General features: G+C 39.7%; 2 protein-coding genes across 2 annotated transcripts in view; both read left to right on the top strand.

The window, feature by feature from the left end:
* trip11 (thyroid hormone receptor interactor 11) overlaps positions 1-15,564 on the top strand; it is a 28,240-nt gene extending 12,676 nt beyond the window's left edge. Inside the window, exons 12-21 of the mRNA XM_017416303.3 lie at positions 23-163; positions 1,509-1,702; positions 3,315-3,478; positions 3,605-3,708; positions 3,816-3,915; positions 6,467-6,548; positions 7,371-7,485; positions 12,131-12,253; positions 13,854-13,995; positions 14,133-15,564. Coding sequence (XP_017271792.1) covers positions 23-163; positions 1,509-1,702; positions 3,315-3,478; positions 3,605-3,708; positions 3,816-3,915; positions 6,467-6,548; positions 7,371-7,485; positions 12,131-12,253; positions 13,854-13,995; positions 14,133-14,347 — 1,380 coding nt within the window. The 3' untranslated portion in view covers positions 14,348-15,564. The remainder of the gene's footprint in view (positions 1-22; positions 164-1,508; positions 1,703-3,314; positions 3,479-3,604; positions 3,709-3,815; positions 3,916-6,466; positions 6,549-7,370; positions 7,486-12,130; positions 12,254-13,853; positions 13,996-14,132) is intronic.
* A 1,525-nt stretch (positions 15,565-17,089) lies between these two features.
* The window catches only part of fbln5 (fibulin 5), a 26,671-nt gene continuing 25,639 nt past the window's right edge, over positions 17,090-18,121 (top strand). The window contains exons 1-3 of the mRNA XM_017417248.3: positions 17,090-17,411; positions 17,562-17,616; positions 17,689-17,737. Coding sequence (XP_017272737.1) covers positions 17,368-17,411; positions 17,562-17,616; positions 17,689-17,737 — 148 coding nt within the window. The 5' untranslated portion in view covers positions 17,090-17,367. The remainder of the gene's footprint in view (positions 17,412-17,561; positions 17,617-17,688; positions 17,738-18,121) is intronic.

Here is an 18,121-nt window from a genome sequence, read left to right as displayed (position 1 = left end):
AATAAAAGTCAATGTGACACAGGGTAAATCTGGTGAGCTGAATCAGCTCCTGAACGAACTGAAGTCCATGCAGGACAAAGCGGTGATGTTCCAGCAGGAGAGGGATCAGATGATGATGGCACTCAAGCAGAAACAGATGGAGACCACAGCGGTACAGACTGAGGTGAGACGATAACACCCGTCAGCTGCATTTTTGATTTTATCTGACCGGACTGTGAAATGTCCTTGGGTGAGACTTTTTTTTTCCCTCCATGCATGCACTGATGTCTGAGGAGAGGAAAACATTGTACAGATGTGTGCCCAAATGTGTGAAAGTAAAGAGCTGTGATTCATCAACAAGACAGAAAAGCACAAAATAAATGCTCAAATCATACATATTTAATAATGGAAACCTACTTTTACATTTTTGGATGAGTATTGAAAATATATAGATGCATGTTTTAAAATGCTACAAGGGCACGTGTATGTTTATCGCCCACCAAAGCAAGAAAGGTGAACGTAGAGAATAATGTTTTGGCCCATCCGTGTGTGTGTGTATGTGTGTCTGTTACCAAAGTATCTCCGGAGCCACTGGACAGATTTTGATGAAACTCTAAGGAAACTAAACATTGGATGAACATCTACAACTGATTAACATTTGGAGTCACATCAATTCAAAATGGCCGCCACAGCCATCTGACTTAAAAAAAAAAAAAAACACTAACTCTATCAAGTTTTACAGATATTGAGCTATAATTTGCTGTGGTAGTAGCTGAGATTGAACCCCAACATGTACTCTCAGACTTAGAACTTTGCCTAAAAACTTGTCATCAACTATAGAGGTGATGACAAACTCTGTTAGCATAATATTTTGTGACTTGGATTGATTTTTAATGGCTCTCAAAGTAATCATTAGATTCATATCTACAACTGATTAATGTTTGCAACCAATCCGATGAAAGATGGCTTCCACAGCTAACTGACCGGAGGAAACACGAAAACGGTTATAATTCAATCAGTTTTACAGAAACTGTGCTAAGATTTGGTGTGGTAGTAGCTGAGAGTCATCTCTTACAGATACTCGAAAGATATTTGTCTTTGCTTAAAACGTTAGCTTTAACAGTTCGTCTGTTAGCAAAAAATGTCATGAATCACTGGACAGATTTTAATTAAACATTCAGAAAGTAATCCCTGGCTGTACATCACAAACTGATTTAACGTGTGGAGTCAACCCAGTTCAAGATGGCCGCCACAGCTAATTGACTTAACCAACCAAAATGACTGAGTCATTTTTCCAGATATTGAGCTAAAATTTTATCTGGTAGCAGCTGAGAGTCATTCACAACACATGATCTTGAGTGCAATCTTACAATATTGCATCAGATCGTACATAATGCTTTTCTTTTTTTTAAGGTTTGACCAAAACAGCTAAATCGTCTCTCATTATAAGATGATCTTAGTCTAAACCTCTGGCTGAAACCCCTTTGCTGTTTCAGTCGATCCGCTCACACGACTCTCTTCTTTTCCAGCTGCAGCACGTGAGGGATAAAGAACAGCGCCTCAACTTGGAGCTGGAGAGGCTGCGCAACCATCTGCTGGAAATTGAAGATTCGTACACGAGAGAAGCCATCGCTGCCGAGGACAGGGAGACGGAACTGCGCAGGCGGGTGGCGCTGTTGGACGAGAAACTGGCCACATCCTCGAATGCTGTGGAGAATGCCAGGTTGGTAGAAACTAAAACTGCTGTGTGTGTTTAATGAAATAAATAGGTCTGGAACTAAATATTCAATGCAGAGGCACCAGTATGGCTTAGATCCCAAACTGTACACACATTTATGCCACAATAAGGTAAAAGTTAAATCGTGTCCTGGAAGAGCCGTAATAGATAAGTGTAGATTTTCTTAAAATAACCATTTTATGTATTTAAGTGGCTTATTTTTGTAGTTTTAGTTATGTAAGCACCAGTGATTTAGTTTTAATTTATTTCTGTCAATTATGATTGTGCAAAAAAATAAAATGGTTAGAAAAACAGTCTAATTGACAAAAAATGTTTATTGTTAAAATATTTAGCTTTTTTTTTTTTTTCAAATCTCTCCTCCTGAATGAGCCGCAGCTCCGCCCCCACATTCAGAAACCGAGGTGTTTCTCACTAAACACAGTTTAAAACCATCAGCGTCGGAGCAATGCGTGTGATTTGGGAGAACAACTTTCCAGCAAGTTTGTTGGTACATAAAGGATTGGAACCACCGACACGAACTAAATCGAACAAAAGAACAATCTGCTGTTAGTCTTTACTTCAACAAACTCCTCTTGATGACAGCATGGCTGAACAACCAGGAGGGGAAGGTTGTTAAAGCTGTATATGTTAAATTGAATCTTCTGCTATAAGAAAAAAAGGGAAAAAATTAGGTGAAGCAATTTTAACACGATAATATCTCAGTTGAAGCTTGTTAACTCTGTCCTGAAGCAGCTGAACTTTAGAGGAAAACCATTGACAACAAAACAAGAAGCTAAAGCCTCATCTTTAACAGTGAATTAAATAAGACAAAGTTATAATATGAGAGTTTTACACTTTATTTAATGTAATTATAAAGTACAAAGTGAATTTTTAGTTCCTCTATGTTCTATTTTACCACAATAAGAACTGGTTATTTGCTCTCATTTTAAATAAATAAGGAACTTTGTTTTACAAAAAAGACTGCAAGATCTTTTATTTGTCTATAACTGACTTGTGTTTAAGTTTAACTGAGGGCTTATTGCTGTATTGTTGTGTAAATTTGTCAAAAATCATGAAATTTTGGATGATTTCCCTGTTTGATTATAGAAATGTCATTAATCCATGTCATGATCAGACATTTTTGGATGAAAACATGTTTACTTGACAAAGAAGTTTCAAAAATAAAAATTAGGATTTCAAGGAGTCCTACAATATAATGGAAGTGCACTATATTGCTGATTTTACTGATTTATTTTTTATCCAGTACCCTATATTTAAAAAAGATATTTTCAGTGAAAGTTCAACAGAAAGGTATCAAGGAAATATTCCTCTTTAGGGAAAATTTGCTGTTTTTAAATGCAAAAAGTGTAATGTTTCCACTTTTATTGAATCATTGTTTTCAATAATAATGATGATATTTATTAACATAATTGTGTTTATGTATTTTTTTGGTTCTATTTTAAAGCAGCTGTACTGCAAACTGCATCTATTTTTTAATGTTTTTACCCAACATTTCTGCTGTGATTGCCTCGGTCTCTTGCCTGATCCCTGTGAGATCTTTTTATTTCCTTTTCTGTTTTCGTCAGCTACAGATAACCTGTCTGCTCTTTTTTTTCAGCCAACAGGCCAGCATGCAGGTGGAGTCTCTGCAGGAGCAGTTAAGTGGGGCGGTGAAGCAGAGGGACAACGCTCTGGCTCAACTCAGAACCTCTCAGGAGCAGGTCAACCAGTACGCAGTGTCGCTCTCGAACCTACAGATGGTGCTGGAGCAGTTCCAGCAAGGCAAGTCTGCAGACAGAAACTAGATTAGGCCAGAAGTTTAAATGTACCTGTTATTTCGTTTGCTAATGGGACATACCACTGGAGTTTCCACATTTATTGTAGTAACTCATTTACTTTTCTTCTCAGAGGAGAAAGCCATGTACTCAGCAGAACTTGAGAAGCACAAGAAAGAGAAGGAAGAGTGGAAAAGAAAAGCTCTGATCCTTGAAGACCAAGCATCTGCTCTGCAGGTAAATCTGGAGTCCCTTAATAACAGAAGCATACCTTTCATATAACGGCAAATTCATCCAAACCGAACGTCTCGTTGAAATTAAATGCATTTATTTGAACGCATTAGATGAATTTGGATGAAGCCAACGCTGCTTTAGAGTCAGCGACTCGTCTCACTGATCAGCTGGATCAGAAGGAGGAGCAAATGGAGGAGCTGAAAAAACAAGGTGAGCTGCAGCAGACTGTGTCCACTTTATTTCCTTCTCTGTTAATATTGAACATGGTTAAAGTCCTAGCATTGCTTGAAAGATGTCATTATATCACCTATTCACACGCCATTCACTCCAGAGTTTTAGACTGAGATCGTCTTCTGCTGAGAGATAAAAGAGTTGTAGCCGTTTTGGTCAAACCCTAAAAAGAACAAAAGGTGGATCTCATTAAATATTGTCAGATGTCATGGTCAGCGTATGTGCTGTGAATGATGTCAAATGAAATTTAAGCTCAATATTTGTAAAACTGACTGAGCTGTTTGTATGTTTTCTGAAGTCGGTTGGCTGTGGCAGCCATCTTGAACTGGGTTGACTTCAAAAGTTAACGAGTTGTAAATGTGCATCCAAAGATTACTTTCTGAAAGTTTGATTAAAATTTGTCCTGTGGTTCATGGGATGTTTTAGTAATAGACAAACAGACACAGGCAAAAATATTATAAGTCTGTGTTAAAATTCTCAATTTTTAAAACTAAAAGCAACAAAGTTGTAATAAATTTCTTCTATAAATAGCTTCTTCTCTCCACGTAGCAACTTCAAGCAGACTGATTAATTGAGAAAATCTTATTTTTTTGTGTGGCTCTTATCAGGTCTGAGCATTACATCACAGCAGCCCCTCAGACTGTTTATCTTTGTTACCCATTCTCAGGCTGGATCTGTTCTCTTATCTTTGTCCAGCAACACAACCACCTAAAGAAAAAATTGTTATGTCTATAAATATATGATTAACTGTGAGAAAGTGTCGAGTCAGACACTAACTTTGGCATATCTGGACAGCACAACTCTAGTTTGTCTTAAATTATTCTTGTAGCCATCTTGTGCCACACTTAAGCAGGAAGTTTTGAACCATTTTAAATGAAGCAAACAGAATCAACATAATACAAATAAAAAGTTAAACTTAAGAGCAGTTGCACTCTTCAGTTTCCGAAGACTTTATCAAAGTTTTAAACTCTCCCAAAGAGACAAAAGAATTGAGTTTAAAGCTGTTGTCATACATAGTCATGAAGTCGTCTCTCGTTCACGTGGTTGTGTGACGAAAATTATGTCATTTTGGTTCTCATAGCAGCTTCGTCCGCCGCTTTGTGACACAAGGCCTGGGCCGAATCTTTTCTCGTTTGAGCCAAGTATTGTGTGTTTGGGCAGAAGCTGTTGTGGGCGTGTTTATGAGCTTTAATGGAGGGCTGTTAGAAAATGCAGTCGTCTTTACAACAGTCCCAGCAAAACTTAGAAACCTCTGAACTTAAAGAGACCACTGAGACACAGGCGGCTCTTCGTGGCTGTGGTGGCCGGGAGGAAGTGCACCTCGGCTGGGCAGCGTAGCATCATGTTTCCTTTGTTCGCTCATTATTGTGCACCGTGTACTGTCTCAGTATATTTAATAAACACGTCTGGTCGTGGTAAGGGAAGCAAAAATCTGTGCAAGGACAGCAGAGTTGAGAAGCCAGCAGGAAGAAATGCATTTTGACGCAGCAGGAGGAGGGAGGAGCTTCCTGGGAGATCTGATCCGAGTGTCTCGGGAACTAAAGGCTCCGTCGTACTCCATAAGACGTCAAGAAGTCTGTTTGCAGTCAAGCTCTACTGAAGAAACTATAAACAGGGAAAGGGTGAGAATACTGACTCAGTGTTCACACTGTTGTGGTGTCATTTACATAAAGCTGTAGACCACATGTGTCAAACTCAAGGCCCACGGGCCAGATCCGGCCCTCTAGTCTGGGACAGATCGAGTCTCTGATTGTTATTTTGCTTTAAAAAATGGAGCCTAATTAGTGAAGTTTTCTTTTGACACTGACTTAGAAGCCAACAATATATAGTTTTAATTTCTGTATAATCAGGTTTTTGTTGATGGCTTTTTTAAAAAAAATCTGTTTTTAAAGTTAAAAAAATTTATTTAAAAGCTGAGTGAGGCGTAAGAAATGACAGCTAATGATGTGCTTTTTGAAGTTTGATCTATTTGTCTGTGTTCATTAAAGTTTGTTTGCTCTAAATTCTGTATAATCTGTAACTGGGAAAAGGTCATTGATATTTATAAATGAATGATTTGATATAATACATCTAAAACTAATTAATTTATATAATTTTTAATAAATATTGATCATGATTGGCCCTTGGCTAGGACCAAATGTTTAATTTTGGCCCCCTTGTGTCACTGGGTTTGACACCCCTGCTGTAGACATATTCATCCTGTTGTTATTAATAAAAATAAAGAATAAAACAGGGCTCAAAATTGAGCCTTGGGGGACTTCATTTAAAATTAATTAATATAATGTAAAGAAAACTTACACTGAAAAATGTTAATGTTTCATCACAATGTCTTTTACTTTCATACAAAAGTAACGTTTTTGTTTTTAAATTAATGAAAGTGTAACCTTTTTTTATGCGTTGGGAAAAACTCTAATCTATCTTAAGAGTGGCAGTTAAACTATCTACTGTGGGCATTTATTTGTTGGAAAAATGCATGTTTAATAGTTTGGCTTTAATCTAATTAAACACCGGCCTTTGCTCTGTGTTGCAGTGAATGTGAGGCAGGAGATGTTGGAGGAGGCACAAAGGAAACTGATGAATCTTCTAAACAGCACAGAGGGGAAGATAGACAAGTAAGTTGACTCTTATCATATATCTGGGATCCTCAGATTAAGTGTAATTGGGTTTTAATTACATATTTTAAAATTGATTGGAGAAAGTCCTTTCTGCATTAAGCTATTTTTCAAATTATCTGACTAAAAGAGATTTTTTGTCAGCTGATCACCACTGATTTTTAACAGATTAACCCACATAGATTGAAGTATTAGGAGATCCTCCATGATTTGATCAAATGCTCATAACGCCTTCATCTATGAGAAACATTTAGGATTCTGTCAAATTGTGGGAAAATTAAATGTATAAAAGCTTTACAGAATTAAAGTCTAGAATTCCTTGAAGGAATGCCTATGACCCGCTGCCTTTCATGCCAGAGTTTTAGATTAAAATCTTCATACTGTATGTTGCGAAATGATGGAGTTGAAGCCATCTTGAGCAAACATTAAAACATAACATTGTGTGTGAGCTCATATGATAATGCTCGGTGTCAGTTTGTGTTGGGAATGACTCCCAGCTACTACCACATCAAATTCTAGCTCAGTATCTCTAAAACTGACTGGATTTTTGTGCTTTTCTAAGGTTACTTTCTGGACGTTTCATTAAAATCTGTTCAGTGTTTAATGAGATATTTTGGTAACAGACAGATTAACACACACTCACAGACACAGCCTAAAAACATTATCGCGTCACCTTCACCCTTCGGGAAGGTTTATCTACTTCAGACTTAGAACTGTTTAGAAGTACATTTACCAACTTGGTAAAAGTACGCCAAGATTTATCTATTTATGCAGATGCATAAGAAGAAAAAAAGGTGAATAACTCTGTTGTTCTGCCTGCAGAGTCCTGATGCGTAACCTGTTTTTGGGTTACTTTCACACACCTAAACCCAAGCGGGCTGACGTGCTCAGGCTTATGGGAAGTGTGTTGGGACTGAGCCGAGAAGAGGTTGATAAGGTGAGTCTAATATGCAGACTATCTGCTTCAACTTCTTATGACCTGGTGTGATGTATGCTTGCTTTTACCTTTTAAGCCTAAAAACCTGACATATAGCTTATGTGTCCTCAGATGTGAGCTAACTAACTTGCAGGTTCATAAATTACTTTGATTTTAAAAACATAATGACAGGTGTGGCAGTTTTAAGGAAAATAGGAGACATCTGTGAAACTCATGAACTTTATTACAGTAACTGTGCCATTACACCAAGCACTATTACAGAATACGATGTTGTCTTCTATGTCCTGTATCTTACTGTTATTTTTTTAACACAGTCTCTTCTGTCCTATCCTGTCACAGTACTGTCATCTAGTCTGAGGTGTCTGTTGTGGTGAATGTTCGCAGCTCTTTTATTCGCTGCATCAGTCCATTTTAGTTAGGCCTGAGTAGTAGTCCTCGCAGTGCCTCAGCCTCTGCCGCACAGTTTGCTAGAACCTTGCTGAACCAGGAGGTTAAGCCCCGGAACGACTGCAGAGCTGCCATACCTTTTTAGTGCAGGTGTTTCAGTGGTGATCTAGAATGGGTGCAGGCCCTCTTTAGAGATGACATGTCCCAGGAATGGATTACTTGACTGACTGTAACTGATTTGTAGGCCCACGTCTTTAAGGCATTGGCGAACAGCTTTTAGGTGTTCATCATGATGTTTCTTGGAATGCCCATACACTATAATATCATCCAAATAGTTCTTTCAGAACTTTGTTCATAACTTTTGGACAGCAGATGGTGCTGAAAGAAGTTCAAAAGGAACTTGTGTACACTGAAAAAGTCCCTCATGTGTTATGAAAGCTGTAAGACTGCGGCTATCAGGCTGTAGAGGCAATTGGTGGTAAGCTGAACTTAAATCAATGTGGCTAAAATGTTTTGCACCAACCAGTTTTGTGAACAAGTCCTCCATGTGAGGCAAAAGGCTGCCAGTTCACTATCACACTTTTATTAGGTTCACAGAGCTCAACACAAGGTCTCCAGTCTCCTTCGTGGTTTCCTCGTGCCACCACCAGAGGACTCACCCATTCAGATTTGTCCACTGGTTCAACGATGCAAGCTTGGAGTCAGGGTTTGAGCTCTGCTGAAACCTCTTCACATACGCTGAGTGGTAGACGTCCCAGTTTTTGGTATACAGGATGCTCTGTGTTGTTTACTAGAACCTTGTAGTTAAAGCCTCGAAACACGTTCAAGATGGTGGACTGAAGTAGCATCCACATTATTAAGTACGCAGGGTTTTGTGTCATTGGGAGGTTTCTATGTATCATCCTCTTTTATGAAAGTCACTTTTCACTTTTTTCTAATAATGTTTATCTGCAGTGCTTTAATCAGGTCCAGGCCCAGTAGTGGTGATACAGTCTTTAAAATATAGAGTAATGCTGGAACTGCGTTGTTTTGATTTGCTCCTCCTGCTGTAGTTTGTATGCAGCTAATTACAGGTAGGTCATCTTCTGCATAGGTGTCTAGTTTAATTTTAGGTTTTGTCAGTGAGCATTGTACAAAATGTTACTTGTAGACACTTTCTGGTAAAACAGATGAAGAAGCTCCAGTATCTACAAATAACTCTGGGACCTGGGAGTTTCCTTGTGGGGCTTCAGTGTTCATTTGGCATGTGATTTTATTAAATACTGCAGCCGTCAGTTTAACATGATGAACACACAGTACTGCTGACTCGGGTGATTTGAATACTGTGGCAAATGTCTTTTTTTTCTTTCAGTTATCACGTTTAACTTCAACAGCAGGACAGTTTTTATTAATTTCTTGGATAGGCGCCAAACGTAGTTGCTTGTCATAGGTTCTATAGTACCATACTTGCCAACATTTGGGAATGTCAATGTGGGACAGCATAGCGTGAAAACTCGCTAAATATAGCGCTAAAGTGACAAAAAGGCCGTGTGCGTGTGTTTTTTTTTTTTTGTGTGAGAAATACAAAGTGTGGTGTGTGAGGGCCAAATGCGGGACTTTTGGCCGTCCCGCACAGGGTGATGCGGGACACGGGACGGGGAGGGCTAAATGCGGGACTGTCCCGCCCAATGCGGGACGGTTGGCAAGTATGTAGTATCTGAACAATACTAGTAGTTCTAGTAAAGTAGTAAAATGAAGCAATATGTAAACTATTCAAATCTGTAATCTGTGTTGATTGATTGTTCAGATCAGTGGACCTAAATCGCAAATATATTAGATTTGTGGCTTTTTTTTTAAACCTTGATTAGGTATTGTGTGTTTTTATTTATCTCTAAAGGTCAGTTGTTGATGTACGTCCACTGAATACTTTAAAATTCATCCAGTGGTTTGTGAGATATTTTGCTAACAGACAGACAAATGCGCACAGACACAAGCAAAAACATGATTGTGTCTTTTAACTTTTGTCTCCTGGTAATCATACTAAAAACACTAGATCTCATTACATTTACTTTAGATATCTTTATTTATTTTACTAAATCAAGTAAAACAAAAAGTTGTGCTCTAGATAATTTACTACTCACTTCAGTGAAAACATCATCTTTTTTTGGTTTTTATACTTTAAGAATCCAAGTTTTGCTCTTGTGGTTTGCAAAATTTCTAAAAACCTGAGATGTATTGCAATCCTTAGCGCCAACTAAAGCATGAAATTTATAAAAGGTCAGACCTAAAGTTCATCTTACTGTTTACACACTCACACACAGGTTACTTTGACCATAAAACTACAGCCCTTTTTTCCAGTTTAAAAAAAAAAAAATAACTCATGTAAGCTTGTTCTTCAAAGGCAGCTATTAAAGTTCCTGTCCAACAGCCCCCTGAAAGTCTTCAGAGCTCAGCCCCGAAAAGGAAAGCTCAAACTTATCCAAATCTCTTTGGCATGAGGTCTGTGGGACTCCATCCAACGATTCCAAAGTGTGTTACCCAACACTCTTAAAGGAAAACACGAGCAGAGGAAGAGGAAAATAAGATCTCAACTCTTCAGATCCACTTTTATTCTGTTTAAGGCCTTTCTACTTTTTGTGTGAATGCCGAGTCAGCATATTGTTGTCCTGTTTATTTTGTTGGACGTTTTTTGCAATCCGACTATTTCTGCTTACTTTGTGCCATTTTTAGCCAGTCAGATTTCAAAACGCCCAGCTCATTCAGGAGATGGGTGCTAGGACTTTTGTTTTTTTTAACTTTTAAAATACTGAACTTTATTTACAAGTATTATCCCCATAAATACATTGATATCTCTTTAATTCTTTTAAAGTTTGTTCTCTTTGAAATCTACAGCAGACTAGCTCTGTTTATTTCTTGTTCTGCTACTTTTAGATTTTAGCTACTGCTCTGCTGTTTTTAGCACTTGGCTGGGTTTTTGCTACTTTTGGCTGCAATTTTGCTACTTTTAATTTGCATTTTTCCTACTTTTGCCTTTTAAGCTACTGTTTTGTTTCATTTAGCTTTTAGCTAATGTTCTGCTGTCAGCATCCACTCTGCATTTTTTGCAACAAGGTCATTTGTCTAGTTTTGTTGAGGATTTTTTTTTTTTGCATCCTTCCCTCGTCTCCTGTTATTGTTCTTGAAATTTCCAACTTTACTGAAGCGAAGTGTTGTACAAAACAAGCAGACTTTTGAGCAACAGTTTTATCAGTGCAGCACCGTCCTTTTATGTGCCTGTGAAATGTAATGCATCATGGGCCATGAGTGACGGTGGCTATTTACAAAATATGTGAAAATATGGCCTGCTTGCAAAGAGTCCAACTACCTCTGCACATCTGTTTAATGAAACAGAATATTGTGCTGCTGAAGGTGAAAGGTTGATGATGTTTTTGATTGTGTGTTTATGCGCCTGTAGCAAACTATTTCATAAACCACTGAATGAATTTCAATAAATCTCTGAAAGTAATTACTGGATGTAAATCTACAACTGCATGAATTTTGGAGTCAATTCAAGATGGCCATCGCAGCTAAGCAGCTTTAGTAAACACAAAAATGGTTATGCCTCGTATAATTTTACAGATATTGAGTTACAATTTGGTGTAGTTTTAGCTGAGAGTCATTCCCGACTTATACTCTGAGATCTAAATGCTTGTTCATGATCTTATTGAAAATTTCAGGAAATAATCACTGGATGTACATCTACAGATGATTAACTTCTGGATCATCCCAATTCAAGATGACTGCCACAGCTAATGAACATTACCAAACACCAAAATGTCTATAACTCAGTCAGATTTACAAATACTGACCTAAATTCTGATGTGGTAGTAGCTGAGGGTCATTCTCAGCACATAATTTAAGCAACCCCATATGTTGTGAGAGCTTAAAAATATTCCATGAGATAAAGGACGCATGATGAACCACAATAAGTCAGTCATTTCTCAACATAAGGCAATGTATGTTTAAAGGTCTGCCATGAAAGCTCACAGTTGATATACATTCCTTCAAGTATAGCTAGGCTTTAAATCCCCAAAACAATTAAACCTGGAATAATCCGACCACCTTAATGAAAACCGTAGAAAATCAAAAAAAGACTGCTGCTTAATGTGCCAGTTTATAAAGAGTTAACCTTTGATGTGTTTGGATCATAAATTATTAAGTGTTAGTGATATTTAGGAGAGCTTATCCCCTCTCAAAATCCACCGGGCTTTCTTTACTATTCCTTTCCTCCCATCTGCAGATGTTGGAGGAGGATGGACGGCACGGTGTTACTGGATGGGTGTCGAGTTGGCTGGGAGCAAGAGGAGCACAAAGTGTCCCAAACACTCCACAAAGGCCCACCAGTGGCCAGGGGCTGAATTCGGTAAAACAAAAAAAATATGTCAACTCAAAAATAGTTCTTTTTATATAATACCATTGGGAGCAAATATGTACTCATGAAAATAACTCTCCGCCCCTTTCACTCATAATTTATCTCTGTTTGTTCAGAAATACAACCCCAATTCTGACAAAGTTGGGGTATTGTGTAAAATGTAAATTAAAACCAGAAAGCAATGATTTGCAAATCTCATAAACCCATATTTTAGTTACAATGGGACATGGTAAACATATCAAATACTAAAACTAAGAAATTGTACCATTTTCTTTAAAAATAAATTAGTAATTTTTAGTTTATGGCAGCAACGCATCTCAAAAAAGGTGAACATGGGACAACAAAAGGCTGTAAAAGTAAGTGGTAAGAATAGGAAACAGCTGGATTAGGTTAATTGGCAACAAGTCAATAAGAGGAGTGGGTAGAAGAGCATTTTAGAGAGGATTAATCTCTCAGAAGTAAAAATTGGCAGAGGTTCACCAGTCTGCAAAAAACTGCATCTAAAAATAGGGGAACAATTTCAGAATACTATTCCCTAATGGAAAATTGGGAAGTCTTTGAATTTCCCATCATCTAGAGTTAATAATATCATCGACAGATTCCAAGAATCTGTTGAAATCTCTGAGCTCAAAGGACTTAAAGTCAGAATTGGATGTCTGTGATCTTGGGGCCCTCAGGGGCCCCTGCATTAAAACCAGGTCTGATTCTGTTCTGGACATCACTGCATGGACTCAGGAACACTTCCTGTAAACACAGTTCACTGTACCATCCACTAATGCTGCTTAAAGCTCTATCAGGCAAAGAAGAAGCCAGATGTGAACACCATCCAGAAACACTGCTGTCTTCTCTGGACCAAAGCTCATTTAAGATGGACTGAGGGACAGAGGAGAACTGATCTGTGGTCAGAGGAATTGAAGTTTGAAATTCTTTTAGAAACCACAGGCACCACATCCTTCATACTAAAGAGGAGAGGGACCATCCATCCTGTTATCAGCGCTCAGTTTAAAACCCTGCCTCTCTAATGGTATGGGGGTGTATTAATGTCTCTGGCTTAAACATCTTACACATCTGGAGAGGCACCAACAATGCAAAAAATGTATACAGGTTTATGAACAACATCTGCTCCCATCAAGCAACCAATCCAGCAAAGACTCAGGACTGTTGAGCAGCTAGAATCCTCCATCAGAGCAGAATGGGACAACATTCCCTCTAAAACCTCCAGCAGCTGCTCTCCTCAGCTCCTGGATGTTTACAGACTGATGTTAAAAGAAGAGTGAGGAACATGGACCTGGAACAACTCTAAAGAGACGTGTTGCTGCCATCAAATTCAATATTACCTTTTTTTTTCCCTAGAATAAAATGGTGCAATTTCTTATTTTAAACGTTTGGTTTTTACTATACTCCACTGTGAACAAAATAAGGGTTTATGAGATTTGCAAGTCATTACATTCTGTTTTTATTTACATTTTCCTCAGTGTCAGAACTGGAGTTGTAAATAAACAATACAAGCACCACAGGTTTGGTGTTCCATATGTTTTATAAATTGTCTGTCATGCAAGCACTCCTCACTGCCAACTCTTTGTTGTTTCAGTCCTTCTCCGAGATGTTTGTGAAGTTTTTGGAGTTGGAGTCGACCCCTTCGCTGCCCGCACCAAAGCTTCCAGTCCACAGCATCAAGCCTCTGAGTGCCCCACCTCCAGGCAGAACCAGCGGTTCTGCTCCCACTGCTGCAGGTGAAAACATGACTCTGAGAAATGCCACAGCCAGGAGCTTTCTTTATCGTTCTTATTAAAATAAATGGAAGGTGGTTGTTGTTATTTTTCCTTACAAACATGATACGTAGTTTAACTTAAAGCTCCTTTCACCCTAGGAGCTGCAGCGTCTATCAGGCGTGCTGGTGAAGCCAACCCCTTCCTGGCTCCTCGCTCTGCAGCCGTGCCTCTGCTGGCTGCTTCTGGTTCCGGTGGCCCAGGAGGTCACCTGCTGATGAAGCCCATCTCGGACGCCCTGCCCACTTTCACACCTGTGCCAGTCTCGGCCGAGGCCAGTGGAGGAGCTGTGCTCAAGGACTTGTTAAAGCAGTGACGGGGGCCCGACGCAGAGCGCCTCCCGGACGTCTTCATTTATCCAGCATGGGTTCAGCTCTACACAGACAAGATATTTAAGCAGCTCTGCTTTTTGTCCTTCCAGCAAAGGTTAAATTATCACCACTTTAAAAGGTGTTCAGATTAAAAGTATTTCTTCTTGTGGTTACAGTTCTATGCAACGAGCTTTACACGCTCAGTGGGAAAGGTTTGTCTCAGTGCTCCTGTTGGGTCTTAAACCACAGATTCTACATGTTGAATGAAGCGACGACTCATGCCAAAAGGAAGCAGGATAATCGCGTTTTTGACGTGTGGAACATCCAGCGTGAGAGCAACAGAGTGCATTTTTCTTGATTTTTCTCATTCCCTCCAGTTCTGAACACAAGTGACCTTATAAACTCGGTGTTAGTCCAACACGGGGGTCGAGTCTGATCATCACCTCCACAAGAGGAAATGTGTTCTTTTGTTTTCATTCATCAACTTGCATCAAAAAGCTTCTTTTTTTTCTCCCTTTTTTTTTTTTTAGTATTTTTTTTCTTTGATCCAAGTCTAACCGAAACACTCTTGGCAGCAGCAGCGAACATAGAGATTTATGTGGTTCAGTACATCTGTGGAAATCATAAAGACGTGCGTTCCTCTGCAATTTTTTTTTCTTTTCTTCCAGCCAGCCAGATTGTGATATGCAATGAGGATAATTACAGCTGCAGACTGTGGTTGATCAGAAGCTTTAGACTGCTCTTACGTTTAAATACAACACTAATATACAGATATAATGTAAATAAATGGGCAGTGTTTTATATTATTTATAGGCACAAAGGAAGTTGTGGAAGTTAAGTGCCTCTATTTTTGCAAAATAGTGGTATGATCAGGTCTGTAAATGATCAATATAAAGATATATATTTTCAAAGTGTAAAAAAACAAACCAAATAAAAACATGAAATGTTAGAGGTTTAACCTGATCAGAGCAGGTCTGCTCCACATATTTGTAAAGACAACATTCAGCTGCTGCAGAAGGAATGTTACAGAACCTGTCCAGGTGTGCTGATGGAAATGTAAAAACTGTAAATCCTGACTGGAAAGAATTTTTGTAGCTGTAAAATCGGAAACTTTGAAGTGGAACTAAGGGGGTTGGGTTACCCTGAACGTGGATGATCTGTTGGGGTTGGTGACCTAATTGGAATTTGACTTCAAATAAAGGAATCAGTGGGTGACCCTTAATTTATGAGCTGTCTCATTTATTTATTTTTCCTTCCTCCCCTTGAAGCGCGTGCAGTAATCCGTCGGTCCTCTGGGTGTTGATGTTCTCCGTAATGTGGGGAATGAGTGTCTGAGGCGTCTTATCAGAATTCACTAAAACTGTCTAAATGATATGTCTGAATTTAAAGTTTAATCTGCTGAAACTGTATATGTTATAAATTGTTAGGAACTAAATGTAAACAGAGGAACAGAATTTGGAATTTGGAATTTGCTGAAGAAGCTGAAACTGAATTGTTAAAGCTAAAAGAAGCAGAAAACTAGCTAAAAACGTGTCAAAAGTCTAGTTAGACGCTAAATGTAGCAAAAGGCTAGCTAGCTGGTTTACCTATCTCACAAGGGTCTCCATCGGCTGTTAATCATTCTACACCTCGTTCGTATGCATGTGTGTGTAGGTCCTGAAGAGTCACCTGAATGGTAAGAACAAAGTCCAAGCCATCAATAAATATGGGGTGCCAGTCATTAGATTCCCTGATGGTATAATAACCTGGACAAAGGAGGAGAGAGAAGCCACATCAAGACATGAAAGCTCCTCACAATGCATGGAGGGTTTCAGCCTAAGTCCAGCACCCTGAGACTGTCCACTAAGAGAAAGGAGGAAGGCAGAGGATCAGTGAGCATCAGAGCCATGATACAGGAAGAAACAACCAAGATCCTGGAGGACATCAGGAAGAAAGCCCCAATGATGATCTGCTAAGTGAATGTCTCAGGCAGCAGAAACCCAGCTAGGAAGAGGAGAAAGAGGAACCCTCATGGAAGTACAAGCTCCTGCATAGCATGTATCACTGGCAGGTTGAGGAAGTGGCTGATATCAACAAATCCTACCAGTGGCTAGAAAAGACAGCACAGCGGCAATAGAGGCCGGGGTCTATCATGTCAGGCAGGATGATGCCTCTGAGACAGTCCAGCACTTAACAGCAGGATGTAAGATGCAGGCAGGCAAAGTGTACATGGAACACAATAACCAAATGGCTGGAATAGTGTACAGGAACATCTGTACTGAGTATGGACTGTAAGTCCCACAGTCAAAGACTCCACCAAGGGTGGTGGAGTATGACAGGGCTAAGATACTGTGGGACTTACAGATCCAGACTGACAAACAGGTGATGGCTAACCAACCGGACATTGTGGTGATAGGTAAGATACAGAAGAAAGCAGAGGTGATAGATGTAGCAGTCCCAAGCAACTGTAACGAGGAAAAAGAAGCACGAGAAGCTTGAGAAATACCAAAAAGGAAATAATGAAACTTGGAGAGTCAAGGCCTCAGTAGAGCACTTGGTGCTGTGACTCCCAGACTGGAAGAGTGGCTCCAACCTCAGAGATCTCTGTCCAGAAGAGCGCAGTCCTTCTCAATCTCCTATGTGAAAAAATAGGGTCTCATATATATATGTGTGTGTGTTGTGCTCCTGCGCTGCTGTGGGGCCGTCTGTCTCTGACCGAAGGGGGCTGGATCTCCTGATTGAATCCAGCTGTTGGGGGTGGAAAGTGCTCGGAGGGGGCCCGTCAATTTGCATTGCTAAAGCAGTCCGCGCAGCCGACGGAGCCCCGGCCAGAAAAACGGGGACGGTCTATGTTTTTGGAGGTCATTTTCGCGCAGCTCCCGGTCCATGAGCCTCAGCCTCAGCCTCGGCTGGTTAATGAAAAGCTGCTGTCGGCTCTGGGCGCATAGTTGGGGCAGCTGGAGGAGTGAGCCCTGCTGGCTTCTCTGCTTTACGGGTCGTCTGAATCTTTCCTCGGAGAAGGAGCTCAGCAGAAACCATTAAAAGCATGCTTTTTGAAATGTGTGGCCTCAGGTTTTGTTCCGCTGAAAGGTCAGTAGTCCACTTTATTCCTTCTACCCGGGTTTGGCGCAGCAGCGGACTCAGTTTTTTGGTTGTTTTTCTTAACTTTTGAAGTTTGAATGAATAGGCTGTGACACGGTCCTTCTCAGAGAGAAATGTAAAAGAAACTGTTTTCTACAGGATGCTGGCTGCTCTGGTATTTATTCTGCTTTGTATCCGGTCTGGACACGGACAGGTAAGTCCACACCTTGCTTCACCTTCTTATTTTTTCAGACGGACACACTAACACGGACTCTTCTCTCCTCAGACCTGCACAAACGGCTTCGTATTTGACAGCAGGTTAAGAGAGTGCGCAGGTGAGTCTGTCCTAAAGTCACACTTACAATTAATTAATAATAACTAAAGTAAATTAAAGAGAGAATGCATATCACCCGCCGCCTTAGTTTTAGACTAGTCTGCTGAGAAATTAAGCGGTCCACAGTTGTAAAATGCTGTAACCCAGCCGGACAGAATTGGGCAGCGCACATAAATAGTGTATTCAATGACTTATATGAATAGACATGACACGCCGCTTTAAAGGCTCGGGCCGAGATGCGGCGAAAGCGGCGCCATCTTGCTACAGTATACTTAGAGGCGCAGGGCTATATAAACAATGCTGAGGACTAACGAAATAAATTTTTTTAGTGGGTAAGATGAGCCCAATAGTGCATGTACTTTATCATACAATGTCACAAATACTC

The sequence above is a fragment of the Kryptolebias marmoratus genome, linkage group LG10 (assembly GCF_001649575.2).
Source record: "Kryptolebias marmoratus isolate JLee-2015 linkage group LG10, ASM164957v2, whole genome shotgun sequence".
In the NCBI taxonomy this organism is placed as follows: domain Eukaryota; kingdom Metazoa; phylum Chordata; class Actinopteri; order Cyprinodontiformes; family Rivulidae; genus Kryptolebias; species Kryptolebias marmoratus.
Note: the sequence above shows the minus strand (reverse complement) of the source record. Positions and strands in the feature narration are given on the sequence as shown.